The 26,932-nt window shown below is 40.3% G+C and overlaps 4 protein-coding genes across 7 annotated transcripts in view; 2 read left to right on the top strand and 2 right to left on the bottom strand.

The window, feature by feature from the left end:
- The first annotated feature begins 178 nt into the window (after positions 1-178).
- LOC128881296 (nitric oxide synthase, salivary gland) lies at positions 179-6,810 on the top strand. Its single transcript, XM_054132222.1, has 25 exons — positions 179-454; positions 1,267-1,403; positions 1,594-1,756; positions 2,050-2,141; positions 2,213-2,354; positions 2,453-2,592; positions 2,667-2,841; positions 2,915-3,016; positions 3,084-3,278; positions 3,363-3,460; positions 3,528-3,672; positions 3,736-3,840; positions 3,928-3,995; positions 4,067-4,210; positions 4,323-4,497; positions 4,567-4,696; positions 4,772-4,850; positions 4,925-5,118; positions 5,203-5,372; positions 5,458-5,668; positions 5,740-5,827; positions 5,902-6,026; positions 6,117-6,262; positions 6,326-6,517; positions 6,588-6,810. Exons 1-25 carry the CDS (start codon positions 347-349, stop codon positions 6,693-6,695), a joined length of 3,432 nt encoding a protein of 1,143 aa, XP_053988197.1. The 5' UTR covers positions 179-346; the 3' UTR covers positions 6,696-6,810.
- A 355-nt stretch (positions 6,811-7,165) lies between these two features.
- Positions 7,166-8,882, bottom strand: LOC128881302 (succinate dehydrogenase [ubiquinone] iron-sulfur subunit, mitochondrial). The gene is made up of 6 exons (XM_054132230.1): positions 8,801-8,882; positions 8,301-8,431; positions 8,076-8,219; positions 7,805-8,000; positions 7,514-7,738; positions 7,166-7,446 (listed from the first exon to the last, which is right to left on the bottom strand). Exons 1-6 carry the CDS (start codon positions 8,843-8,845, stop codon positions 7,354-7,356), a joined length of 834 nt encoding a protein of 277 aa, XP_053988205.1. The 5' UTR covers positions 8,846-8,882; the 3' UTR covers positions 7,166-7,353.
- Positions 8,883-9,185: 303 nt separating this feature from the next.
- On the top strand, positions 9,186-11,024 carry LOC128881306 (coenzyme Q-binding protein COQ10 homolog B, mitochondrial). 3 transcript variants are annotated; one of them, XM_054132237.1, is made up of 3 exons: positions 9,186-9,755; positions 10,365-10,425; positions 10,513-11,024. In XM_054132237.1, exons 2-3 carry the CDS (start codon positions 10,370-10,372, stop codon positions 10,955-10,957), a joined length of 501 nt encoding a protein of 166 aa, XP_053988212.1. In that variant the 5' UTR covers positions 9,186-9,755; positions 10,365-10,369; the 3' UTR covers positions 10,958-11,024. The 3 variants fall into 3 exon arrangements, with proteins under 3 accessions (XP_053988212.1, XP_053988209.1, XP_053988211.1); XM_054132234.1 differs by having other exon boundaries at positions 9,187-9,755; positions 10,300-10,425; XM_054132236.1 differs by lacking the exon at positions 9,186-9,755 and adding an exon at positions 10,007-10,197 and having other exon boundaries at positions 10,300-10,425.
- Positions 11,025-11,606: 582 nt separating this feature from the next.
- The window catches only part of LOC128881301 (uncharacterized), a 28,138-nt gene continuing 12,812 nt past the window's right edge, over positions 11,607-26,932 (bottom strand). For both annotated transcript variants that reach the window (XM_054132228.1, XM_054132229.1), the window contains 3 exons: positions 16,263-16,434; positions 15,784-15,841; positions 11,607-14,745 (listed from right to left, as the gene is read on the bottom strand). In XM_054132228.1, the coding sequence (XP_053988203.1) occupies positions 14,059-14,745; positions 15,784-15,841; positions 16,263-16,434 (917 nt within the window). In that variant the 3' untranslated portion in view covers positions 11,607-14,058. The remainder of the gene's footprint in view (positions 14,746-15,783; positions 15,842-16,262; positions 16,435-26,932) is intronic.

Below are 26,932 nucleotides of genomic sequence, written 5' to 3' on the forward strand. Positions count from 1 at the left end.
TACGTGGAACTGAATTGAACAATGCACGAAACAACTGTATATAAATCATATATTGCATACAAGAAATATATATTAACGTTTAGTGTTAACAATGCGCAAGAGCGATCGCGGAAATATCAGGCGTGCTAAATCGATGGCGGGTCTCTATAGCGCATGTGACATCTCGTTCTCTGGGGATGCATCTCTTATCCTTCTTCCGTCCGTTGCGGCATTTCCCTTTTTCGTCACAGAGGGTTCGCAAAGGAAAACTGATTCAGTGTACGTGCCGCAGCAGAGGAGTGCACTGGAGTAAATTGGAGTGCACCAGAATACACGGTTCGAGCAGCGACGAGACGACGAGGACGAGATGAAGGAACACGAGACGACAGGAGCTTGCCAGAGAAAACCGACCAAACTGAGGAACCTCATTTACAAAACCGAGGCCTTCGATTCCCTGCACGCCAGAAATGCCGAGGTAAAATGATAAATCGCAAATCTTTCTCATCCGTTTATTCATTGTTGCTTATCCAATTTTTGCGAATCATTGGAATCTGTTCATCTCAATTGTCTTTCGCGAAGGTCTACACAAACTGTGCGTTCGAAGGAAACTGCGAGTGTTAGAAAATTTATGACTGGACCAAGTCAATAATCATCGAAGAGCGAATGTGCGTTTCCGTGTCCCACTAGTTGCGCGGATGAGGATGATGCGCTCTTTTTCGCTAATTGCACGGTATTATAGTATCGTTTTGTTTAACTGTCGCGTGCACGATCTTTTAGTAAAATTAGAGTTTATGGCTTTATTATGATTTTCCAGAGCTGTAAAAGCACGACCCGTATCGAGACTTTCATCGAAAACGTTCGATCATCCCGGAGATGTTATCTCTGAAAGCATATAGACATCGCTGTCGGTTAGCCAGTAGAAAAATTGATGGACCGCTATAAAAGTTTTTAAAACTCAAAGTAAAGCTTCTCGATAGTATTCAGATATTATAGTAACATCGATCGATATTAATGTAGTATCCACGCCTCCCGTACTTGACGATAAGAAGTAAATATAAGAATACGAATCGCAGGTTGCAGTGATGGTCGTGTAAAAAATGCGGCCCAATTAGCGGTTAGTGATCCATAGCAAGAGTATGTAGAACTTAAGCAGAACTTAATCCTCGCGCGATTAAGGCTGAAAGCTCGGTACTCCGAATTCCCTCGCGGTTTTAACAGCAACGAGACAATAGTAAAAAATGTGATTAACGCTAAGCGTATCAGGGAAATGTCTGCATGTTCTTTCAGAGAACGCTGTGCTCGGGCCAAGTGTGCCTCGGTAGCATCATGCAACTACCAACTCACGGAACCGAGTGCCGTTCCAAGGAAGAGATTTTCGTTCAAGCAAAGGAGTTCCTCGAGCAGTACTTTTCCTCCATCAGAAGGTACCGATCGAAACACATTCAGGAACGCACATTGCATCCAAGACGTTCGGATGCACTGAACTGAACGAGAAATGAATGAATGCTGCTATAATAAAATTAACGAGAGTCCCTCTAAATAAAAAAAAAAATCGAAATAAAAAAACAGAGTTTAATTCGTACGTAATGTAACAAGTATTGCTCTGTGTCGTAGATTGAACAGCGACGCTCACCGTTCTCGATGGGATTGCGTTCAAAAGGAAGTCCTCGTTACAGGCACCTATCAGCTGACCGAAACGGAATTGGTTTTTGGAGCGAAATTGGCATGGCGTAACGCCGCGAGGTGCATCGGTCGCATTCAATGGTCTAAATTGCAAGTAGGTAACCAACGAAAGCTCCTGCGTAGGCGTACAGGATGTCGCTTTCTCATCGATCCACGCAAGTGGATTAGTAACAACGTATTTCACCCGAATGCTTCAACTTGCGATATACTTTCCTTAATTTACACGAAAGGAAAAGATTATTTTCAGGCGTACTTCTCGCTACATCAGTCGATTACTAATCCCGCTAATATCATGAGTCGTCGTGATAAAAGTCGGGGAATCCCTACTTTCCTTGAAGAAATTACCCCACAAAGTTTTTCCTTTAATGTTTATAAATGTACTTGTAGGTATTTGACTGTCGTTACGTGACCACAACCAGCGGTATGTTCGAAGCTTTATGTAACCACATTAAATACAGCACTAACAAAGGCAACATTAGGTACGCGCAGGAATGTTATAATTAGTCATAATCTATTCCTAAGTATTATTACACATTCGTTGAATTTCCAGATCAGCGATAACGATATTTCCGCAACGCACGGATGGAAAACACGATTACAGAGTATGGAATCAACAATTGATAAGTTACGCCGGTTACAAGAATCCTGATGGTACGGTCATCGGGGACCCCGTTAACGTTGAATTCACCGAGGTGAAGAATGTTGCTGTACCTAATTAAAGTTGCTGCTTGTTCTTAACTATTTCAACGTCAGAATCGATTGGTGTACGTCTTGCGTATTATTGTTACAGCTTTGCATAAAACTTGGCTGGAAAGGTGCGCGTACTCGTTTCGATATACTGCCATTGGTACTATCAGCGAACGGTCACGATCCTGATTATTTCGACATTCCGAGTGAACTTGTCCTCGAAGTACCTCTTAGTCATCCCACGTAAATCTTGCTGTTATTAACGTGTTATAAATAATCTAGCGAGCATAGCCCGTACCTTTGTTCGTTCTCAACAGATACGAATGGTTCGAAAAGTTGGAGTTGAAATGGTTTGCTGTTCCCGCTGTGTCGGGGATGGTGTTCGATTGCGGAGGTTTGGAGTTCACAGCGGCACCGTTCAACGGATGGTACATGAGCACTGAAATTGGAGCAAGAGATCTCTGCGATGTTCAGCGATACAATTTGCTGGAGGTTTGGCTACGCGGAGTTACGCTATCTTTTTTCTCGTTTCACTCAAACATGCTGAAAGAAACATTGTTTACAGCCAATAGCGACTCACATGGGACTGGACACGAGGACGTCCACTTCGTTGTGGAAAGATAAAGCTATGATAGAAGCTAACGTTGCCGTGCTGCACAGTTTCCAAGTATACATATCACTCCTCGTCCAAGATTCGCTATGGAAAGTAGTAATAAATCGAGGTCACTTTTTAGATGAAAAACGTGACAATTGTGGATCATCACACTGCCTCGGAATCCTTCATGAAACACTATGAAAACGAGATGCGATTGAGAAACGGTTGCCCAGCCGATTGGCTATGGATCGTCCCGCCGATATCGGGATCAGCCACGCCCGTGTTTCATCAGGAGATGGCTCTCTATCATTTGAAACCATCTTACGATGCTCAGGTCTTTACTAAAAAAAAAAAAGGATCACGATCAGAATTTTAATTCTGAATAGCTTCAATCGCTGTTAATATTGTTACTACGCAGGATCCTGCTTGGAAGACGCACGTTTGGAAAAAAGGTCGGGATAAAAAGGCAACATCCAAGAAACCGAGACGTAAATTCCATTTCAAACAAATTGCAAGGTAACGAAATGTTTGAATTCATTTTTGTACTCTGAAAAGTCTCTAAAGAAATTGCTGAAAATTTCAGAGCTGTAAAATTTACGTCAAAGTTGTTCGGAAGAGCTCTGTCACGAAGGATAAAAGCCACAGTGCTGTTCGCTACGGAAACCGGGACGTCTCAGATGTACGCTGAAAAGCTTGGTGAACTGCTGGGACACGCGTTCCATTCCCAGGTATTTAATAACTAATTAAACTTTATGGAAGTCTGAAAAATACTTGAAAGCTATCGATTTTAGGTTCTTTCGATGTCGGACTATGACATCAGCAACATCGAACACGAAGCTTTGTTGCTGGTTATAACGTCTACTTTTGGGAACGGTGACCCTCCCGAGAACGGCGAAGTAACCAATTTTTTGTATATAATAATACGACGCTTAAATCCTTATTATACAGTACAGTACGGTATATACGCATTTCTCGCTTTCCAGGCTTTTGCTCAAAACTTGTATGCAATGAAGATGAATGAAACGTACATCAATAGTGGCAACAAGATCAGGTGTGATGATCGTATTAATCTCTCCCGATTCGTTGAATTTTATTTCATAATTATTTGTGCTGTATTTGTAGTTTGGCGACTTCGAAATCCTTCATTAAAGCAAACAGTCAGACGGAAGTAAATAATTGTAAGAAATTGGACAGATTGGATTCCCTTCGCGGATCTACTACCGATTCCCAAACGGAAGATACTTTTGGACCCCTGAGCAATGTCAGGTGCATACTACTTGAAATTCGAGTCAAAATTTCATTTGTAGTCGTAATTAAATTTACTGTGCCCGATCTCACCCCGTCTACGTAAACCATGTATCAACGATATATTCCTTAGATTTGCTGTTTTCGCATTGGGATCATCGGCGTATCCGAATTTTTGTGCATTCGGTCGCTACGTGGACAACTTGTTAGGGGAACTAGGTGGAGAACGTTTGTTGCGACTAGCGCAAGGGGATGAAATGTGTGGACAGGAACAAACTTTCCGAAAATGGGCAGCGGATACATTCGCTGTTCGTACATCTTGCTATTCGTATCAGTCACACGAATAGGATTCTTCACATTTCTTGTAAATGTTGCAGGTTGCATGCGAAACCTTTTGCTTAGACGATGACGATACTTTGCTCGAGGTCGCTTTGTCTTTAGGATCAGAGGCACTGTCAGCGGCAACTGTACGCTTCGTAGAAGCTGAAGCCCAACCGATTGCAAAAGGTATACTTACTGTTTTTACCGTTACAAACATCAATGTCGAAATTTAAATTGATCCTCGTAATTGTATCTTTTCAGCATTGAGCAAATGCCATAATAGAAACGTAACTACCTGTCATATGTTCCGAAAGACGAATTTAAGCGGCGACTCTTCGAGGTGGTGATACGCATTTATTTCATAATTACACGATACTGCGATAAGCGTTCAATTTACATTACTCCTTCTTATAGCGGAACTACGTTACTTTTGGAGCTAGATGATATTGCAAGCATGGAGATAGCATACAAACCTGGTGATCACTTGGGGGTTTTTGCATGCAATAGGCCAGAATTGGTAGAAGGAATATTGAAACGAGTACAAACTCCTTATGACCCGGATTTACCAATTGAATTGCAAATGCAGAAACAATCTCATACTCCTAATGGTTCGCGTAAATGTTATTCAAAATATTAAATTGTAGTTCCTTAGTGATTTTAATTTTTCTTTTTTTCTTGTCATTTTAATACAGGTATCGTAAAAACATGGATAGCGCACGATAGATATTTACCCAATTCCTTGAGAATGTTATTAACCAGATTTTTGGATATCACAACGCCGCCAACGCCGAATCTCCTCAGATACTTCGCGTCTATAGCTACCAACTCGAAAGAACAAGTTCAACTGAATCTTCTAGCTTCCGTAAATACCTCACTACTAATCAGCGAGAAACATATCTGATTTTTAAGATTATAAGAACTTTAAAGAATGTGTTCTTTCATTGCAGGATCCAGCAGCTTACGAAGATTGGAGACATTGGAAGTTTCCTAATTTGGTGGAAGTACTTGATGAATTTCCATCCGTGAAACCTCTTGCGCCATTATTACTACTCCACTTGACTCCTTTGCAACCAAGATTTTATAGTATCTCTTCCTCCCCTGATGTGCACCAAGGACAGATACATCTTACTGTCGCGGTCGTACAATATAAAACACAAGGTACATAATTTTACACATATTTTTAAAATATACCTTGATCGGTAACTAATCATTTCCAAAATAAAAACTAGGTGGTTCTGGATTAAACCATTATGGAGTTTGTTCTAATTACCTTTGTGAGATATCGGATGGCGAACCGCTCTATGTCTTCGTACGTAGGTATGTTCGTACATGTATATTAGCTATTGATAGTACATTATGCACAGGACTTTATATTAATTTTTTATATTTAGTGCGCCTAATTTTTATATGCCGACTTCATCGAAAGCGCCTATGATACTGGTTGGTCCAGGTACTGGAATTGCTCCTTTCCGTGGTTTTTGGCATCACCGACTCGCAGAAATGAAGCGCTGCCCAGGTATCGCATTTTATTACCAATATCATTGCGAGGTGGTTCTTTTCCAACTGTATTAGACAAAACAATAATAACATATTCCGAAATTTATAGATCTTGGATATGGAAAAGTTTGGCTATTCTTTGGTTGCCGCCAGAGAAACTTAGACTTATATAGACAGGAAAAGAAAGAAATGATAAAAGCCGGAGTTCTAGATAAAGTCTTCCTGGCCCTTTCGCGAGAGCCTGGATTAAAGAAGGTATAGCATTTGAAACGTAACGAAGTTACTTGCATAACTTTAAAATAAATATTTTTACGACAGACGTACGTACAAGATTTAATTCAAGCGGAGGCCCCACAAATTTACGATATGTTGGTGCACGAACAAGGGCATTTTTACGTTTGCGGTGACTGTACCATGGCGGAGGATGTTTATCAAACTTTGAAACATATCATACAGACCCACGGTGAAATGACGGATAAGCAAGTCGAAGTGTATATGTTATCGCTACGCGTAAGTCGTACATTTAATGAACCGAAAACGATTACATGATTTAAAATATCGATGTAACTTATCATTTTAGGATGAAAATCGTTATCACGAAGATATATTTGGTATAACTTTGCGAACGGCGGAAGTACACAATCGATCAAGGGAAACAGCGAGAAGCAGAATGGCTGCGGAACCCTAGATATCGTGGCATACATAATCTTCAAAAGTTATAAACAATTTGTTGATAGTTTTCAATTATGCATATCATGCATGTTTTTTGCAATCTATGAGCAAATATTAAATTTTGAAAAACATTTAAGTACTACTACTAATTCTCTGACATATCTAATAATCACATTATGTCCGACGATTTTACCAACTACATATAATGCACGAGTTAGTAACAGCATAGTATACATATATATTTTTGATGATGCTAAAGATTAATTCTATTGAGTGAATATCAGATTAACTAACACATTTTAGTCCGAGCATAAGAAATAAGAAAAATATATACCTGAAAGATGATTGTATCCATTAAACGGGTTTTAATATATCATGCTTTATTTTCGTGTTGAATGTACATAAAATAAATAGTTCCAATATAAATATAAATACCTATCTATTTTATTAGGATATCGAGTTTTATTTACAGACAAAGACGTTAAATATAATTGAAATATATAGCATTTATTACATACAAAACTTTGTTGGATTCAGCATAATGTACGCTGTTTTACCAAATACTCCAAGTGGATCATTACGCACTTTTATTTGACAAAATGTATGTTTATTTGTAACCACGGTAAATAAAAAATACACATGGTTGACTAATCTGATTTGCTTCTTCTACTTACTTATGCAGCAATATCAATACCCGGCTTTTGTTTCTCGCTAATATTAGCTAACAGTTTCTTTATTTCTGCAATCGCTTTTCCAGGGTTCAAACCCTATTTAAAAAAAGATATTAGTTTTAAACTAAGATTACGATTAGTAAATTATTATTCAAAGATTTACCTTAGGACAAGTACGAGTGCAGTTCATAATAGTATGACAACGATACACTGAAAATGGATCTTTCAATTTTTGGAGACGTTCCGCTGCTAGATTGTCGCGCGAATCAATTATCCACCTGTAAGCCTGCATAAGTACGGCAGGTCCTAAGTACTTATCGCCATTCCACCAATATGATGGACAAGAGGTACTACAGCACGCGCATAAGATGCATTCGTAGAGACCATCCTGTATTACAGAAGAATGTAAATTATGTCTAAAAAAGTTTAAGTTATAATGTTTTATCAAAATTACCAATTTTTTTCGGTCTTCAACGCTTTGCAAATATTGCGTGGATCCAGCTTTCTTTCCGTCACCGCGTTGCAACCATGGCTGTATACTTTTATATTGGGTGTAGAAGTTATTGAGATCTGGGACCAAGTCTTTTACTATGTACATATGTGGTAAAGGATAGATTTTGCTAGATGAACTTAAGTTAGCATCGATTTTACTGAAACAATGAAAAATATTATTTATACCTTGAATTTCATTACCATTATAATTTAACCAATAGGAAATCAATTACCTAATACATGCTAATGTGTTTGTGCCGCCAATATTCATAGCACAAGAACCACAAATGCCTTCACGGCAGGAGCGACGGAAAGTTAAAGTTGGATCAATCTCATTCTTAATTTTAATCAGTGCATCCAAAACCATCGGGCCACAACTAAAATTATATGTTTTCCAATTGTACATATACAAAAGAAATGATACAAAACTTACAAAAAAATATTATTGTTGAACTTACGTGTTTAAGTCTACCTTATAGTCTTGCATATATGGTTTCTCATCTGGTTTGTCTGGATTCCAACGATACACAGAGAAAGTTTTCAGTCTGGCTTCGGCATTTTGACTTCCAGAGGTATGCAAACCTCTAATCTAAATTTACAATTAAACACATAGAGATTAAAATGATGAGAGTAAAACGAGAAACTACAATTATATAATTATAATTGGTTATGTTTATTACGCTTACACTATCGTACATCCAAACGAATAAATATCGTTTCGCACGCAAATTTTAACATTATTCCTTAACTAGAGCATATGACGTTGTTGACTGCATTCGAGGGTAAATGTCAATATACATGAATGGAAAAAAAACAATCGATCTGACATTAGTAACGAAATGCAGTAAGTTATGTTTTGTTATTGACTTTTTGTGCAATACGACGCAATAATGGAAGCGTATACTGTAGCGAGAAAAATTTTGTTATCATCTAGCAATACGATTTAACGAGTGCTTACCTGTCGAAATGCATTTCTGCAAGCTTGCGGACCGATACCAGCCATTTTTTTCAGAGAATTGCAATGAAGGCGTTTGCGGTACCTATGTTATGTAATTTTTGCACGTGAGGGTGTACCACAGTGGCGTAAGGGGTGTGTAATGCGAGACAAACAGACCCCCGATTTTCAGTTAATATCGCAACCAAGAATTGCAAATGGAAGAGGGTAAATTTGTCTACTCTGTATTTATAAATACAAATAATTATCTTTCTACAATATCAAATTGAGAAAATACGTTTTCTAACATTGTACGAGATTTAGGGAAAAGTTCAATCATAAATTTTAGCATCGGGCTACAAAATCTCTGGTTACTTCTCTAAGTACCAACCTTGTCTCTGGTTCCTTACATAGAAATTGCGTGCGAATACGAAATCATACGAAATCATTTTCATTTGTTTCGACATCGATAAACGCGCGAATATTATTTAAAGTGATTATTCGTGAACGCCATAAAGCTCACTATTTTTTTGGGGTAGAATGCATAACACGCATATTTAAAAAAATTTGTGAAGCCAACGATAAGTCATTAATAGCGAATTTTTTACAAATAAATATTCGTTTCGTTACGCATAATAAATGTTCTGTGTTATTATATATTACAGTTACACATTTAGCTATACAATTATCAAATTATTTTTAAACAGACTTGCAGCATACAAGTATTCCTAGTTCATATGCACGTGTTTGTGGTTTATACGATTTTATAAGATTACTTTTGTGCGTTCAAGGATGGATATTGAACACCAATTCTATAGAAATAGAATACTTACGATTAATTCTAAAACAATTAAGCGTATTTGCCAAAGTTTATAATTTTCAAAGTTCCTGAATTCATATAAAAGAATATAGTTTATTTATGTAAATTTTAATAATATTACGCAGTAGTGAATTGAACAAGTTACTTCATCATGTTTAGGTAATGTATAATTCAACAAGTTATTTCATCATGTTTACGTGATTTCGCTACAAATTCTAGTATTTCTGTAGGTTATGTTTTCTGTCATTTGTACATCATGTTTTTAAAAATAAAATCAATTTATATGTGCGCTATTGATACGAAATATAATGCGTGACTTAGATTGCATATACATACATGATCCTAATAGCAAACAACTTAATAACGTGAAAATCATGAATGCAATAGGTATAACCTAGTTTACACACGTTTATTCTTTAACGATGTAAGCATTTCTGGATATGATAAATACTGTGCTTCAACTAATGTGAACAGTAGGCATTACTTTTCCTTTTTCTATATTTTGTTATTATTTATACCGATTATTAAGTATCATTGCGAAATATCGAAACTTGCCTTTATTCATCAAATCAATAGTATGTAAACCCAATGTAATATAAAGGTAAGTTTTCATAATAAAATCGATGGCAGTAATTTTACTTTCAGAAATGTTAGATACTTATTAAATTGATTTTAAAATCGAACGAATCTATACTATTTTCAGGCACGTATTATTATTTGAAAATGTTATATTACACAATAAAAACAATTTTAACAAACACTATATAGGAAGAATGTACATGGCTCAAACTTCGAAAATGAAAGAATATGAAGGTCGTAAATTAATAGGGTGAGCTATAAATTTAAAAATTAGATGTCTTATTCCAAATGGAGAAAAGATTTATAGACAATATTATATTATAAATGATATACACAGGTTTTCGATGGAACAAATATACGACGTTGTAGCGGATGTAAAAAATTACAAAAATTTTGTTCCGTTTTGTAACAAATCCGATATTATATCGGAAAACGACGATTTTCTCAGAGCCAATTTAGTAATAGGATTTCCACCTATAAACGAAAATTACACGTCCAAAGTAACAAAGGTACGGCCACATATGGTAAAGGCCGAATGCACGGACGGAAAATTATTCAGTCATTTGAATACGTTATGGCTCTTCAGTTCAGGATTAAAAAATAACGCACAAACGAGTGTGATTGATTTTTCATTATCATTTGAATTCAAGTCAATTATCCACTCACATTTGTCGAATTTGTTTTTTAATGAAATTGTAAGACAAATGGAGAATGCTTTTCTGGAAGAAGCCAAACGCCGATACGGTCGACCTTGTATAAAAACAGTACGATTAGAGAGATGACAAACCGTAGTGGTTATAAAAGTATTAATGTATACGAAAATCTGTAAATAAATATATTGTAAACCTCTTTCACATGTCATTTCTTGTAAGTGTCGCTATAACCTATAAGTACCTGCGTTGCATTTCTAAATTATTGCTTCACTAAACATTATAACCATTCATGAAAATGATAGATTTGACATATTGACTAATATATCTTAGTGCTATAAAGCAAAGAATCGTAGGAATTTTGCATTAATTATGCAATAATTTATTAAAATGTAGAAGCGCCATCTCATAGAAACGTTTGGAACTATTTTCACTAATAACTTGGGCGTTTTCCCACCGATGACGCCACCAACTGTCATTGTCGTTGCCATCTAGCGTTGAAAAGACCGAACTAATTTTCGGAGTTTGGTCAGCGCCTCTATCGGGAAAACGCTCAAGTTTGTCGTAAAATAGTTCCTCTTTTTACTAGTAGATGGCGTTATTTACAGTATTTTTTTTACCGACCTGTCGATACATTACCATCATGTCGGTAAATGACACTGCTAATGGCGCCATCTAGCAGTAAAAGTAAGAACTATTCAAGGACAAAACAATACGCAACGGTTTACGCGATACAGCAACGTTCCTTTAAAATATACACCTGGGTAATGGAGTACAAATATTTTTCATTGGGGAGAAATTATGAATTTATTTGTACAAAAAAAAAAGAGTTGTTCAATGGAACGAAATATAGTAGTCACAGTTCGACAGCGTGATGCAGGCGAATTCGATTAAAGTGTATTCCACAATATAGAGCGTACTCGTAACATGAAATATAAAACTCTCATCATTATCAACTATTATATATCGTTAACATTTGAACATGGTCAACATATAAATATACAGTCATCACGTTAAGTTAAATGTATAATCCATACAGTACATATACAGCGAATCTATACACGGCATAAGTAAAAGATTCCTACACATCAGATGTCTATTTTCTGTTCGTTTTGTTGTTGTTCTTTCGATGCATACATAAATGTATAAACACGTGTATGCGAAGTATATATATATATATCTTGGAATATATCTCGCTAATACAATTATACAAAACGCTACAGCGAAATCTGTGTTCGTTCGTGGTTCCAAGTGATATTTTTTGTTTTTCTTACATTTTTCCCTTATAGAAATATACATTTACCAATGGGGTGGTACGCAGGGACGCTACCCGATTAGAAAAAGAGAACCGAGATGCAATAGGAAGCCCAAAACTTTTCCTGAATTTGTGAGAACTCCTACGCAGTTAGTTGAGAAACTGATTTATAATTCAGAGTTTCTACATGGAAAAATGATTGGCGTACGTTTCATTACATACGGAAATCGTGAAACGTTCGAGCATAAGTCTACCGCGGATTTAGTTTACGCTTCACGTGGATTTTGTTCCTCAGCTGACAGCGTTGATGTTTTTATGACGTCGGGACAAGTTTCGTGCCTCGTATTGTACAAGAATGAACGGAACAAAAAAAAGTATATATATATGTATATCATATACACATCGAAAAAGTTTCCATTTACACGAATTACAAAGAACAGTATTGGTTCAACGGACAATGTCTCCCTTTACCGCAACACTTTAAATTGCTTACGTAGCATTTTGGCACTGATAGCGAAGAATTCTGGTAGACTTTAGAAGAATTTACGTAGAAGGATGACACTGTTGCGTCAGGAGCGACGAATCTTTAGGCCATCACCAATATGTGTCTATATATGTGAGTCTATGTGCAGTGGCACATTATCCTATAGGCAAAAAGGACGTTTTGTCTAGGAATAAGTTTCATTACGTGAAAACTTAGTATAATTAAGTATTATCATCGATGAATTATCAATTTAATAAATACGTATTCGAATGATATTGACGATGACGTTGAGATATGAGATCGAATTTGTAAATGTTCTTTACGTTTTAAATATCATTTCCATTTTGGTCAAAAATCATTTCTCATTTTTGCAAAAATATAATGTGCTACTGTGTGTGTGTGTGTGTGTGCGTGTGTGTGTGTGTGTGTGTTTTACTGATCCGTGTAATGTACTGAATGCGGCATAGGCCTGTAGCGCCTGTAACGATGCAAAGGCTGCAATTTTTTTTAGAGAAAAAAAAAAGGGAATACGTGTGTCATCCGTAAAGTGACTGAAGTACTACTATATTTCACAGAATCTAAACAGTTTTTCGAAATAATATTTCCCTCTTCTTGTTCGGGAAATTGTAACGTGTAAGTACTTCTGCAATTTTTGTGCAGTTCACGCGTAAAACTATTACTTTTAGATACAATCACTTTAGTCCGCAGCATCGTCGAACCGCGATTTCAGAATTAAATTAATAGTGTAGTATGTTCTATTTGTATATTATTGTGCACATATTATACATTTCATTACCACGTATATCTTGTACATATGTTTAATATTTGTAAGAAATATAGCATTAAATTTATGGATCTAAATTTTGTTAATAAGACCGCTTAAGAAATAAATGATATATATTACATCGATGATACATACAAATCCGTTCATTTATTCATCATTATACTGGTATATTTCGTTGCTTTCCTCATCGAAATTTTTCTAACCGATTGATAGTTGACGCTTTCTATATTCCACGAGAAATATTTGATTGGCCTGCGCGCTATCTGAGAAATAACCATACGCGTGAATCCAGAAATATAGTACTTCAGTCGTCGTCCAAGCGACGCACGTGGTTTATTTTTAAAGATGACAGCCTCTGTATCGTCACAGAAGCTTCGTACGTGTGTAAATCCGGCACCGCGTCCAGTACACAGCGATCAGCGGTGCGTCTTTGTTTCTCGTGTTCGCCTGGTAGGTGATCGCAAACGAAAATGTACGGAATCTTTAGGAACATACAGAGAAACATTCGTTATCTTTCTCCGTCTGTTGGTCAGTCTCCAGCCGCCTCTTGGGGCTCTCTCTCTCCTTTCTTTTCTCTGAAGATCGCCTCGACGAGGGGAAGATCAAACGATCCATCGTCGAGTCCAGCTCGTTCGCCATTCCTCTTTCTCTTCACGACTCGCGGAGGTGTCTTTTCAGTCTTATCTGGTGGTGGTGTATGGCCATACCGGTCACGTCATTTGCGCAGCGTTGAAGCCTCGCTTCCTCGGTGTCGAGAAATGCTGAGGGCTAGTGAGCTGGTATTGCTGCACGTACGGACTGTTCCTGAGAACGTTTCCACCTGGAGAACCGGCCGAATATTGCGATTGGACCGAGATGATACCGGTTTGCTGCAAATACTGTTCGCGATAGAGTGCCTGTTGGGCCACGTATTCACCGTTCACGGGATTCTGTCCACCGTAGTGCACCTTCATGGTCTTCGTGGACGGCTGATTGGCGTTGCATTCCTTGTAGCTGTCTTGATAGCGCAAACTGGTAGGGGACGAGCCTGGCGGTGTTACGTTCTTCAGGCTCTGCGTTGGACTCTGAGTGATCGACTCCAACACGTGTCTGGGCATGTTGGGCGAGGGGCAGTGATGAGTCTCCTGGAGACCGTCCACTCGGTTCGCGTTTCTCATGTATATAGGAGCGCTCTCCGGTCTACCGCCGATTATGTTCCTCATCCCTTCTCTATCTTTCGGGCTTAGACTCTGCCGCGACGCGTTTGATATGGAGAAACGGTTTCTCGAGGAAGGAGATGCATTGCTTAACTCTGTCATGCTGGACCAGGTCACGCTAGCCAGTTCCCATTGACGAAGGAGGCTGGAAACTCGCTCAGCTCTGGCCGTCATATCGAGACTCTCGTCATAATCTGGACCCTGCAATACCATTACATAGATAACGTTTAGTACATATCGATTAGGATGGTGGATGGCTACCTCTGGGTACATTTTCAAAACGAGGGAACTATATTTCGGTTCTTTTGGTCAAAGATCTGATGCATACTGTCGCACGGTCGGACTTACATCTCCCGAGAAACAAGTGCTGGATATACGTAGATGGGATGTAGCAAAAGTATAGAATAAGTATAATGCATTTTTCGAGCACTTTGCGTAAGAAAAGTCCACACTTGGTTCGAACTAGTTCCACATACATACTACGCCTATTCCATAAAATTCCTCTAATTTCTACAATTTTTCCTACGAGGTATAAATCCAACCGTACGATTTCCTTGCGATACAAGGCCACTGAACGAGGTTCAACCGACGCAATCCACCGACAGGATTTACAACCCGCAGTCGATAAAAGTTGCAGCCGGTCGATCGAATGACCAACCGACCGACCGCCATACGGATTAATATTGTTATTGCGGCGCAAGGTCGGCGAAGCCTTAAGGGGACGTCTATTTTACATGGCCTGATTCCAATGCATTTTGTCGATGCAACAGAATACATACCGCGTAATTCGAGGCTGATCCCGATCGTTCCATAACCGGGATAAAAGCTTTGTCACGTTGCGAATCGTATAGGGAAACGATAACGCGCCTGGCGCGAAGACAAATCCGAGGTAATCGTTAACTATACGTCGATCTTGTCGGTTTCGATGGCCTTTGTATACGTCGAAAAGGGTTACAAACACGGAGGGATATTTGTTGTTTCGTTCCAATTTTTAGGTTGGCGCATATATGAAATGTCGTTACACTTTTGATATACTTTCTTTAGTACGATTACAAACAATTAACGATAGAATTGAACGAAATGAAAAACCCTAGAGAAATGAAAAACCCTAGAGAAACGACATTTCATACGCAACAGCATAATAATAAAGCGAGCAAGTATCGATACTGTTTTAAAAATGTACCCGGATGTATAGACGAAGTCGAAAGGGTTTGACGTCATGGAAGAAGCAAAACTTACATTCTCGATCTTCTCGTCGAGCATCTTGAAGAAGTCGAGCTGACTGGTGGATATCTCTCTGTAACAAAAAGAAAACGAAAAACGATAAGTTTGTTTTACACGAATTTGAACACGAGGGGTGAAAAAAAAAAGAATGTATACTTTCTTAGAAATATGTTTAAGAAACGTTCAAACGAGTAATTCGAAGCGTCTTATTTTTACGGAGTTATTTTAAAGTGGCACTATTATTCATTTGGCAGGTCTATTCGCAGAGTAGCGGCATGGTGGTTGCGAATAACGTATTATGCAACGCGGATCGAACCAACGACTGAAGTATATTATAATTAGAAAATACACAAAGGAATGAAGGGTATTTTACTTTTTACATTCTATAATCGTCGTTTTTTCGTATTTTCTTTAATGTTAAGTGCGTCGATTTAAATGGACAACGTTTATAGGTACGATTATAGCCTAGGCGAACATTGCCAGCTGAAACTTACGCTTGTTGCAACAGAGGTCCGCTTCCAGGTGCGCTCGGTTTCTTCTTGGCTTGACCCTTGGCGTCGCCTGTGCCATTTTCTTCCTCGTTTCTGTTCACCTCGACCCCGTTGTTGTTGGTCTTATGGTTCTTGGCGCTACCGTTTCCATTTCTCTGTTCAACGGACGCGGAACCTGAAACCATTAAAAAAAAAAACTAGGCTTAAAAAAAAAACCTCTCGATACCACTCAGATAACTCAATATATTATTCAAAAAGGTTGTCGATTCAGCTCCGAGATGGAGTGGTCACAGCGGACATTTTTAAATACAAAAATTGTAAACCAGACTAGGAACCAGAAAATTTCGTGTTCCTCCGAAAAAAAAGTTCTCGAATATGCTCCGCTTTAAATGCAAACTCGCTCACTGTCACGCATATAAAAGAATGATAATCGTAATGCGCTACGCGTCCATAGCTGACCCGCGAGGCCGAAACAATTGTTCGACGTGCAAGTTCAAGGATCGCGTCGAGTCGCCTTTCCTCTAGAGACCTTCTAATCAGAGTCACGAAATAACGTCAGGGTTAGGTTTCGCCATATTTCAGCTAACTCCCCAATTTGAAAAGCATAGAGCGTACCACTAGGGTTGAAAGGGTTAAGGAGTGTAATACAGTTTAAGACTCTTATTGGATTATGGGACTCGTAAAAGAAGAAATTCGCAGTCTTTAAATACGTTATATCAAATCCTTTATTGTTAGGACACGGAAGGACGTCTTTTCGCTACAAGATTCGAACTAAGAGCGAGAGCTTTTTCCAAAGCGCATAGGAAAGCCGGCGTAGAGTCTACGACGTAGACGAAAAATACGGCTTGGGTCTGCCACATGTTTTTCACACTGCCCTCTTTGAAGCCAAATACTGTCAGAGGCCCAACTACGAAGCCAGTAAAAATGAAACTTTCCCTTTTGAGAAACGCAGTGTCCCTCAACTCCGGATTGATTTTTATTACGTTCATTATTAAATAAACCAGCAACTCTGATCCGAGATTTGATTTCGTAACGCGTTCAGACACGATGCCGTGCAATCGACGGTAACCAATCAGAATCGGACGTTTAGTTCGTGATTCGAAACGAGCGCGAATGTCGAGAGGGTAAACAAACACGCGGGGAAGCCCCTTTCAGCTGCGACGAGGCCGACGGGAAAAGGTCGCGAACTCCCTCGCGTATTATCCCGTGTAAATGGTCGCGACGCGGGGGCGGGTGGCTATGTTCCACGCGGGGAAAAAGAAGCGGATAATAAGCGCGCCGCCGGTGCAAGGTTCAAGACTGCGCTCGTAAACACGCTTAATCTTATCGCAACGCTTGACACTTTTAAGGGCCGTCACACTCGGGCCCGAGTCCAAACAGAATCTACGTTCGATTAAAATAGAACGACTGCCGGCTATAAATGACCGGTTGAAGAGTGAATTTGCACCCCGCGACACACATGCGTCGCGTATGGGCAGAAGGCGAACCGCTGGGTGTACTTAGAACCAGTGCCGCTCCCGTAATAGCCGCCTCAGCGCCAAGTCGGATTTCAGGTACGTACGAAGTTACTGAGATAAAGTGGTAAACAATCCTTAGTCCATGAACGGTTTTGTAACAATTGTCCGCAATGAAGAGGATGCTCGCAATATCACATGCTGTGTTGCAGAACTGTGTTGCTGCTCGAGAATGGTTGCCAAAATCGTGCGTCTTAAATAATATTAAACACTGAGCGACAAACAATCTCAAAAATAAATAAATACTCGGTTCAGAATAAACTTGCATCAAATTTATAATACACATTCAAATATACTGCCTCGCTTCGATATAATATATTTTTTAATTCCATTAGCTGTTACTATGTAATTGTATGTGATTGTAACTGACGCTAATGTAGATATAAAAGCAAGCATACGCGCGTGTATCAATATCCTTGAAGGGTTCAAAGCACCACAGCCTTAATGAACCACGCGATCCGTATCACTCGTATCAGTTACAGAACGCTCGAAAAGGTGGTGGCCCTCGATTAATGGGCCGCCCACGCGAAGAAGCAACTTCGTTCCGATTTCGGAGCGATTATTCGCGCCAGGACGACAGGGTCCCGCGTTATAAACGCATCCATGTACATGTGGTCCATTCATTGGCACGCGAGAGGCGTCAGATCGAGGAGCAGGAGGGGGCAGACAGAGGAAGAGAGAGTAAAAGGAGAATGAACTCCGATTACAATGAAACGCAAATAAACCCGAGACACACACGTGCAAACAGACGTACACGTGTATAGGTCAGTAGGTGGGATCCGACGCTCGTACCATAACCTCGCGGTGCAATTACGCGGCGACGACTAGCAGACGCCTGTTTCGCGATATCGAGCCGCCCACGCGTCAACATTAGAACGCACCAACCGCTCGAGTGATTACTAAATGAAGCGATGAGCGCCGTGGAGGTTCGTACTGCACGATTCTTGACCGAATTAAGCTACGGAATGGTAGATTTTGGTGGTATAGCGATCTTTATAATTCGTTTGTTTCATTTGGATGAACAGGAACGGGGAACTAATCTCGTCCATGCAACGACAAATTACAACAATCGTAGAATTCCTTTAGGTCGATTGCACACGGGCGCAACTGATCAGTTTCAAACCAGAGATGAGCAAAACCCTAGGCTACGAATAAATCTGAAGTTTGCCGATGTGTTTGTCTCTTTTCCTTCTTTAGAAAATTTTCAAAAGAGGAAACGAGAGAAATATGTCGGCACACTTCAGATTTATTCGAAGCCTAGGGTTTTGCTCATCGCTACTTTAAACCAATCTGAAACTAGTTGCACGCGACCGTGAATCTAGGTAAAACAAAGATAGTGGAGTAGGTAAAACAAAGAGTGCAAACGGTTTGCAACACTAACTTCAAATCGGTTGGGTCCGCGTGCGTTCGGCCTAACCGTTAAAAGTACTCGACTTACCAGCTGAGTAAACACTCGAAAACTGATCTCGTTCGGCAAATAATATCGCAATTAATTCCCAGTACCGATACTAGCCAATTTCGAACAACGAGCACGTTAGCTATTGTGACGAAAGGAAAGAGCTACGATACAAACACGTGCGTCGAGGAAATTTATCGAATAATGGAAGAAGAACAGGCTCGCCTCTGGAATCGTTTTCCTCGCTGTCGCGTATAAAATGAAACTCGATGAAACCACGGAACCGTGGAATGCGTTTGAAGATCGAATCCGAACGATCCGGAATAGGAAATCGACGAGCAGTGAAACATGAATAGAGAGAGAACCAATCCCTTGGCAATTTGTGGTCGAATCGACAATTACGCTTGTGAATTTTATTTCTCGCCCCCTGTCGTCGGAACAAAGGGACGGAACAACTGGAAATTTGTACTGTACAAAGTGTTTTATAATCTACGGCCGTTCGAGGTGAATTTAACACGTGGGAGACGTGAAGTATAAGAATGATTCCGATAGAAATAGGTATAAACGAAATGCCAGTAGGTTTAATATTAAACTTTCATCGAGAAAGTTTCGCACGCCTCGACTCAAACTGTCAACATAGGCTCCTAGAAAATGAAATTTTCATAAAAGTCGCGCGACTCGGTTCGATAAGGCTTCCTTGGGCGTCCGTTCGCACTTGTCAGACGGTAACGCACGCAACGCTTATGGTTGCTCGGGATATACACAGGGATATACACTTTAGAATCCTCCGTACGAGTTCCGAGTTGTACGAGCGTGACATTCCGCGCGTACCGAGTAAACAGATCGGACAAGGTTAAGTAATGATATTAAAGCTTTTAACAGGATTACGTGGTACGACGATCAGACAGCGAAGACTTACCGCTGGATGGGAAACAAATCGGCGGGCACGACGTGTACGCGTGTTTCGATAACACACATACCGCGATGAAATTCTATCTTTTAAACCACCATGGGACGAATGTTTCTTTCTGCGGACAACTTACACGTAACTTTTCTTGCAACATACATGTGTAAGGTCCCACTTACAGAAATTAATACGCTCCTTCGTACCAAATAACTTCCGTAAAAACATTCCGAAAAAGAAATCGTCTGGTCAGATTATTCTTTACAGTTTCAAGATCGAAAATCTTTTTATTTCGAACAGCCGAAATTCATGTCCCCGTTATATGGTGAACAATGCTGCGAGACGATGAAATGGGTGTCGCTTGATTTTCAATCTCTCCAACTCTTGCGTGTGCGCGAAGTCTAAATTTTTCTAGCAATCAGTGTGGCCACAAGATTTCTTTTAATAATTGTAAGAAAATCCTACCGATCAGAATGATGAAGTTAATTTTGTTTCGAGTGTTCCCTGACTAAAGAACGATACCTTCCAGACATCAACCTTCTAGAAGATCCAGTAATTTCGTACGCGACTCGAACGACAAAACAAAAAAATCAATCAGCGGTAACGGCTTTCATTCACCATCTCGAATCCTCGGATCTCGGAGCTGGCATCGCGCCGAAGGTCGACGTACATCGACCGAGAACAGAATTCTGAAATTCCTTAAAACGCCTCCGCGCTCGTCGACCGAGATCCGCCCGCGCAGACATGCGAAAAGTGAAAATAAATCGATGACGTGCAAAACGAATATCGCACAGTGCTTGCTCGGAACATCGTATCGACATTGCGCTACAATGTGTAATCTCACGCCTAACATTTTGCAACCGTTGGATAGACAGAGAGGGGTCTATCCGAGGAAGATGTGTTCCCTGGAAAAACAAACTCGGTCTAGAGTTTCGGGTTTCCGTTTGGTTGAAATAACCGTCCCATTTTCCAAGTACTTTATCGTTATTTCTGCGTGTGTTTAGATGAAGAATTTTTAAAAAAATATAAAGCTATCGAAAGAGTCCATTTTTTATTTCTACGCCGTTCGCGTAGCTGAGAATTTCTAGAGCGGTCGACTTTGCCGGGTGTCCTCGACATATTTATCGCGGCCACAGAATCGCTCGCGACACGCAGGAAAGGAGATGACGGTGGTCAATGGAATCCGCGACGATAAGCCTCGTTTCTCGCGTGGACAAGGCAATCGGTGAGTTATGAAATCTATTACAAAGTTTGCTCGCGCTGGAGGTCTTTGATCTTCCACTTCCGGTCTCCCCTGAACACCTTCAGTCGCGCGCTCTCGAGGCCAGACATACACAATATAGTATGTTGGAAAGAATCAACTTCTTATTCAGACGAAAGTCTCGTGAAAGAGCTTGCGTTATCGATTGACATAAGCATATGTTAAACGAACACAAAAATATTTGTGGATCGTTTGGGACCACGATATTTCTGTTGAATTTAACACGAAATTTTAAGCAGCGTAAAGGATAAATAAGAATTTCATTGTTCAAATCAAATTTTGCTCTATTGGTCGTGTACAAGTAATCGATCCTCCAGAAGCAACATTGTCTCGCGATTCCTTTTATCATCGAATTACAAGGCAACCGTGGACCCGGATGCGACCATTTTTCTAACGAGCTCGTCCTTTGATCATTCATTCGATTCGCTCGGCTCCGATGGAAAGTCGATCCTCTATTACCGAGAATCAGGAGACCTTTAAATTCACCTGGCCAGGTATCACTGTCCTCGTTCGTCCCGTGGCTTTAAATCCTCCAGCTGAAGCTTCAAATTACCCTCTGCGTAATTATTGGATTCCCACATTTTTTCCATCCCCTTTGGACGGAAACGAGTTTATCTTAACCTAGATGGGACATCGGGCAACAAACTTTTGCGTTAAGTTTCACGGTTGGTTACGACTAAAGCAATCGCTGCCAATTAATTCTACCAGCTTCCACTTTTTTGAAAAATAGAAAAATCCGGGTAGCGGGTGGAAATTGGTCGATTAAAAGTTAACCAATTCAAGAATCTTTTCATCTTCGGCTCGGGCCTTTTTTAATATCTGCTTCTACGTGGTCCAGCGCGTTACGTTCTTCTGTATTAAAATCGAAAATTTGTTCACCGTAACAAAGGCGCTCCCCTTTTTGAAATAACGAAGTATTCTGCGAAACAATCGCTTATCTATCGATCGTATGAATAACGTACGCGAGCTTCTTCCTTATTATCGTCGATTATCAGTGAGTCGTTTTCTTGTTGTCAGCAATTATGCGAAAAGTTGCGGTTATTTGACGTCAAGGGATTAAGCTTCGATTAACGTTTGATAGATTACCGTACGCGACGATTACCGTCAGTGTCTACAGTTCCGGGTAATATGTTTACCTCGGAAGTCGTCGATTTCGTTCGAAAGTCGCGTGCATCGTGTAAACATATTTGCGAAACAAACATTTAAGGAGTAAGTGCAATGTTCGGGTGTACAAAAAACATTTGTGTCCAAATTTTCCAATTAATTGTATATTCAAGCATTCCAAAAAAAAAAAGAAAAGCGGGCATCGATATTGTTACTTTCCACGAGACCGATCGTTCTTCGAGTATCGAGGTAAAGTCGATCATTTCTGTAGCATCGAATCTCCGCATGATCGAGTCGAAACCGATCGACGAAATTGTTTCCTCGGTATGTACAGAGCGATTTCATTAACCGATTTCGCGGTAGAACTCGGTTAAGATAGGAGTGCAATGGAACCGGACGCGACCAATAATTACCAATCGATTGCCAATGTCTAGCTGGAGGTTTCTCATGATCCTGTGCACACCGAGCCCTCCTCGAAAGGAAATGAGAGCCCGAGGCGGAACAAACGAGCCCGTCGATAAGTTTTTTGCGAAACGAGCTCTGGGGGATGTTCCTGGAGAAAAATTAAGGCTCTCCTCGGCTGTCTGTTCAGGGAAACTGATCGCGAAGTTCCTGCTACTCGTTAAAACCGTCGATCGTACTTGGATACGTTGTCTATTGTTTATCACTCGGATCGGAGAGATTTCGACTACTCTGACTCACCGGAAACAAAAAGCGTTGGTTTGCGTTACAATCCTTTCGAGATTTGCATCGCTGCTTCGTTACTTTCGCAGGTTTCTATATAAAATTGCGGAGATACACTCTTCGAACCTGAATCTGGACTTTGTTCGTCGAATCGATCGTTGAACCGCGCGCGAATTAAAACGACGCACGAGTCTGTTCGACTTTCGATCACGGCCGATTTAATTAACCTGAATTTACGACGTGCTCGGGCAGCGTTTAAACAGTCTCGAGGGATCCGAGCTTCCGCACGCGATACGTCGAACATCTGTCTTGTCGTTTTCATCTAGCTCTCAGCTCTCAATTACTATACACCAACGGTGTGCCATGATCGGATCGCAGATCATTCATGGATGTATGAAAATAACGAAGACAAAATAAAATTTACTCGACGAGGATTAATACGTGTCTTGGGTTCTCTTTTCTTGCTATCTAGGAATAATAATCCTATTGCTAAATCAACTATCCAAACAAATTTGTTTTAATATCGTATACGCTTGTTAGTTTACATTTTGTTGAATTTTGAAGAGTAGCAAACCAATTTGTCAACCTACTTGATACCCCATCGCGATATTTGTCCGCAAAGCTTGCGATAAAAGCATTGTTATCGAGTTATTCCAAAAAAGAGTTTAAAATGCACAGGTCAAGTTGATCGACTCGATAGCTTTAATATTCCTATAAAATACTTTTTACCAAGGGTTCAGATCGGGTAATACCAACCTTACTACCCTTCGATTATGCGTCGAACGTAGTTCGATACTTTTTTTTGTCTCTTTCTTTTCGTACTTCTTTTCCGATAAGCGATCGATAGACGAAGTTTACGAAACGAGCTCGAACGCGAAAGGTTTAACGGCATTCTCGTGAATTCTCCGAGGCGTTGCTCGCCCTTTCATGCAAGCAGGAGCGAATTCTATTGTCCGGTCCGAAATTAGACCCCGCGGCGCGAGAGAAAGGGAGATGGGGCATTGAAACGCGAGCAGCGGCCCGATTAATAGGGCAGAGAAAAGAGAAACAAATGACCACGTTGCTTTTCCTCCCTTCCCTGGGAAACCATCAGCAGGGTTAATAATACCAACGTCGATGAAAGGCGTTGCTTTGAGCGGGTCGCTGGTGCACGATAAACGCGCTACGTAACGAAGAGGAGGCGTAATTAACTGCGACGCAATTAGCTCGCCTTCGACGAGGTGTGCACACACTGGTAATCGGTGGAACTGACCCGAGCCGACGAATACCTTTTCACTGATTTACGTGCCACCGAAATCTGGTGAAAAATCGCTGGGGAACACCTTTCTGGGAAGGACAAACGTCATTGTTCGTACAGGCTGTCCCGCGATCTAAAATTCCAACTGCTCAATGGAGGCTCGAATATTCTATTTTTTTTTTTTTTTATTAGAATAATTAATATCTAATCAATAATCCCAGAAAATATTGCAAAATTCATTCACGTAAAATTAATTCAACATTGTAATCGCTTTCGTTAATAATTGAACGACTTCGGAGGAAAGTTTGAAGTACATGGGGCATTGTCGAGTTCATGCTCTAAATTCCAGTCGAATTTCGACCTAGTACACACGTACACGGAAGAAAGAACAATGCCGTGAGAAATTACGAAACCGTGACGGGATATTGCCGGAAGACGGTCGTTGTTCACGAGTGACTAACGTAACACGGGAATGGATGGGAGAAGCGTGCGGGCAAGCGTAAAATCTGAGAGCGACGCGTTCACCTTGGATTCGTGAGGGACATGGAATCGCGAAGGCCGCCACCGGTAAAAATAAAAGAGGGAAGAGAGCTAGTACGTCGTCGTGTGTCGAATAACCCGCGGAAATTTCAATATTTATGCGAATACATCGTACGCGACGGTATGGGGTCTAACTTTTCACCTCTCACACTTCCTGTGCCTACCTTCGATGCTTCGTTGAGCGTCAAACATTGTCATCCCTTCGCTCACGGACTTCGTCCGCAATAATACTGGAGTAACTTTATCGTTGCAGATTATTTATATTTATATATATATATATAACGTTGCAATCCGTTTTTGAATTTCGAAATGTCCTTTCTTATTTCTTGTATACATCATAAAGGAAACCTCTGTGCAAAATTTCAGCTTTCTAGGTTCAAGGGTTTCGCCTGGCCGTTGATATGTAAATGAGTCAGGGTTTTCATTCTTGAAACGATGACGTTACAATTATATATTTTTTCATGCCAGTGGAACCAGTCTGAACAGGGCGAGACGAAAAAGTTCCGAGGTCGAAAAATAAGGACCAGCCTAATGTACACGCACGGAGGGAACGATAAATATTAGCGTCTCGATCGATTCGATAAATATTTGAAGTCATCCTGTACACTTTATAAGCGGAGATGATGATGCACGCGAACCAGCTGTCGGCGTTCGCCGAGGAAAATAACCTCGATCCCGATTCGACGTAACGAAAATTCCTGGATGAGAGCGCTCTACAACGATTTCTCAAACCGTGTTCCGTACAATTAAAAGTTTCTCGTGATTAGACTGCGTAAAGATCGCTCGAAACGTTACAGTTCTCGAATTAAGACTGAGAAACGTTGATCTTTATCGTTTTATAAACCCTACACGGACGTTTCTATTCCCGCTCCGATTTCGAGGATGAACTGTTTATTTTGAAACCCTAATAGCCGGAAATGAATATAAATGAAAAAAGTTACGAGATTAAAAGGGTTTGAAAAACGGTGCTCTGGAGAAGGCGACAATGCAAATAGAACGATCGATCCCTACCTTCGAGAGGAAATTTCGTTCCACGATGCTGCCAACTCGCGACTCCAATTCAGAATAATTGAAGTTGCCCAGGAGAAAGAGAGAGAGAGAGAGGGGGGGGGGAGAGGAAAAAAAAGATGCAAGAGGGACGGCCAAGTTAATTTCATTTTCCCGTTATGTAGATTTTCTTTGGCGGCTGGGTCACCCGGTATGCCGGGAATATATTTCCGTCGAGGTTAAAAGCTTCCGGTCGGGCACGTCGCCGCTATTGGCCCATGCATTATTCATGGCTATGTGGGTGTCGCGTGCTATAATTCGATGGGTTCGACCTGCACTTAATAGATTCACATTGTGCGTGTACCTAAGTGCGTGTACGCTATACCGCATGTAAATTGAATTCCTGGGGAAACTCTGCTACGACGTGCGCCAATTCTGCGATTCCTCGCAAGAATAATAGCCTTTATCACTTTTCTTCGGTAGTCGTCAAATTTTGCTCATCGTTATCCTCTACGATTACTGTAATTACCAAGCACACTTGTAATCAGAATAATAACAAGAAACAATGTATGGTTTACCAATCTTCGTTGGATTCCGATAATAACGCATCGAGTTTGTCGCAGAAACGCGATTACTCAACCTCGAGCATCGTAACACCTCGACCTGCGACGAATGTTAATTAATCGTTCACGTGGTCACTCGAGGAACGTTCAGTTCGCGACGAATATAAATCAGCCAAAGTTACTTTGTTTACCGGTCTCAAAAAGCAAACAAACATTTGCAACCCTTAAGGTTTGGATCCTCTTCAAGCGTTGCAAAGGTTGCCTGAAATAAAATTTAGCGACTTCGTCGTTTCACTAAAGATTTATTTATTATTTAGAAAGTTTTAATCGAAGAAGATTATTTAAGATATTCGTAGAAGATCAACGTTGATGATTGCTTCGTTACGGGCTTAGGAAACTTGCACAGGACGAACTACCCTCGCGATCGAAGCGCGTCATCGGCGTCGCACGTGGCGTCGTTGTTTACCCATCATTTTCGAATCT

Source organism: Hylaeus volcanicus, chromosome 8, assembly GCF_026283585.1.
Source record: "Hylaeus volcanicus isolate JK05 chromosome 8, UHH_iyHylVolc1.0_haploid, whole genome shotgun sequence".
In the NCBI taxonomy this organism is placed as follows: domain Eukaryota; kingdom Metazoa; phylum Arthropoda; class Insecta; order Hymenoptera; family Colletidae; genus Hylaeus; species Hylaeus volcanicus.

Coding starts and splice junctions, on each gene's coding strand:
- LOC128881296 (XM_054132222.1), top strand. CDS start 347: ATGAAGGAACACGAGACGACAGGAGCTTGCCAGAGAAAACCGACCAAA. Junction 5,119..5,202: donor ACAATCTCATACTCCTAATG/GTTCGCGTAAAT, acceptor ATTTTAATACAG/GTATCGTAAAAACATGGATA. Junction 6,027..6,116: donor AGAAATGAAGCGCTGCCCAG/GTATCGCATTTT, acceptor CGAAATTTATAG/ATCTTGGATATGGAAAAGTT.
- LOC128881302 (XM_054132230.1), bottom strand. CDS start 8,845: ATGGCTGGTATCGGTCCGCAAGCTTGCAGAAATGCATTTCGACAG. Junction 8,001..8,075: donor AACACATTAGCATGTATTAG/GTAATTGATTTC, acceptor TCATTGTTTCAG/TAAAATCGATGCTAACTTAA. Junction 7,447..7,513: donor GCACTCGTACTTGTCCTAAG/GTAAATCTTTGA, acceptor TTTTTTAAATAG/GGTTTGAACCCTGGAAAAGC.
- LOC128881306 (XM_054132234.1), top strand. Junction 10,426..10,512: donor GAAGGTCGTAAATTAATAGG/GTGAGCTATAAA, acceptor TGATATACACAG/GTTTTCGATGGAACAAATAT.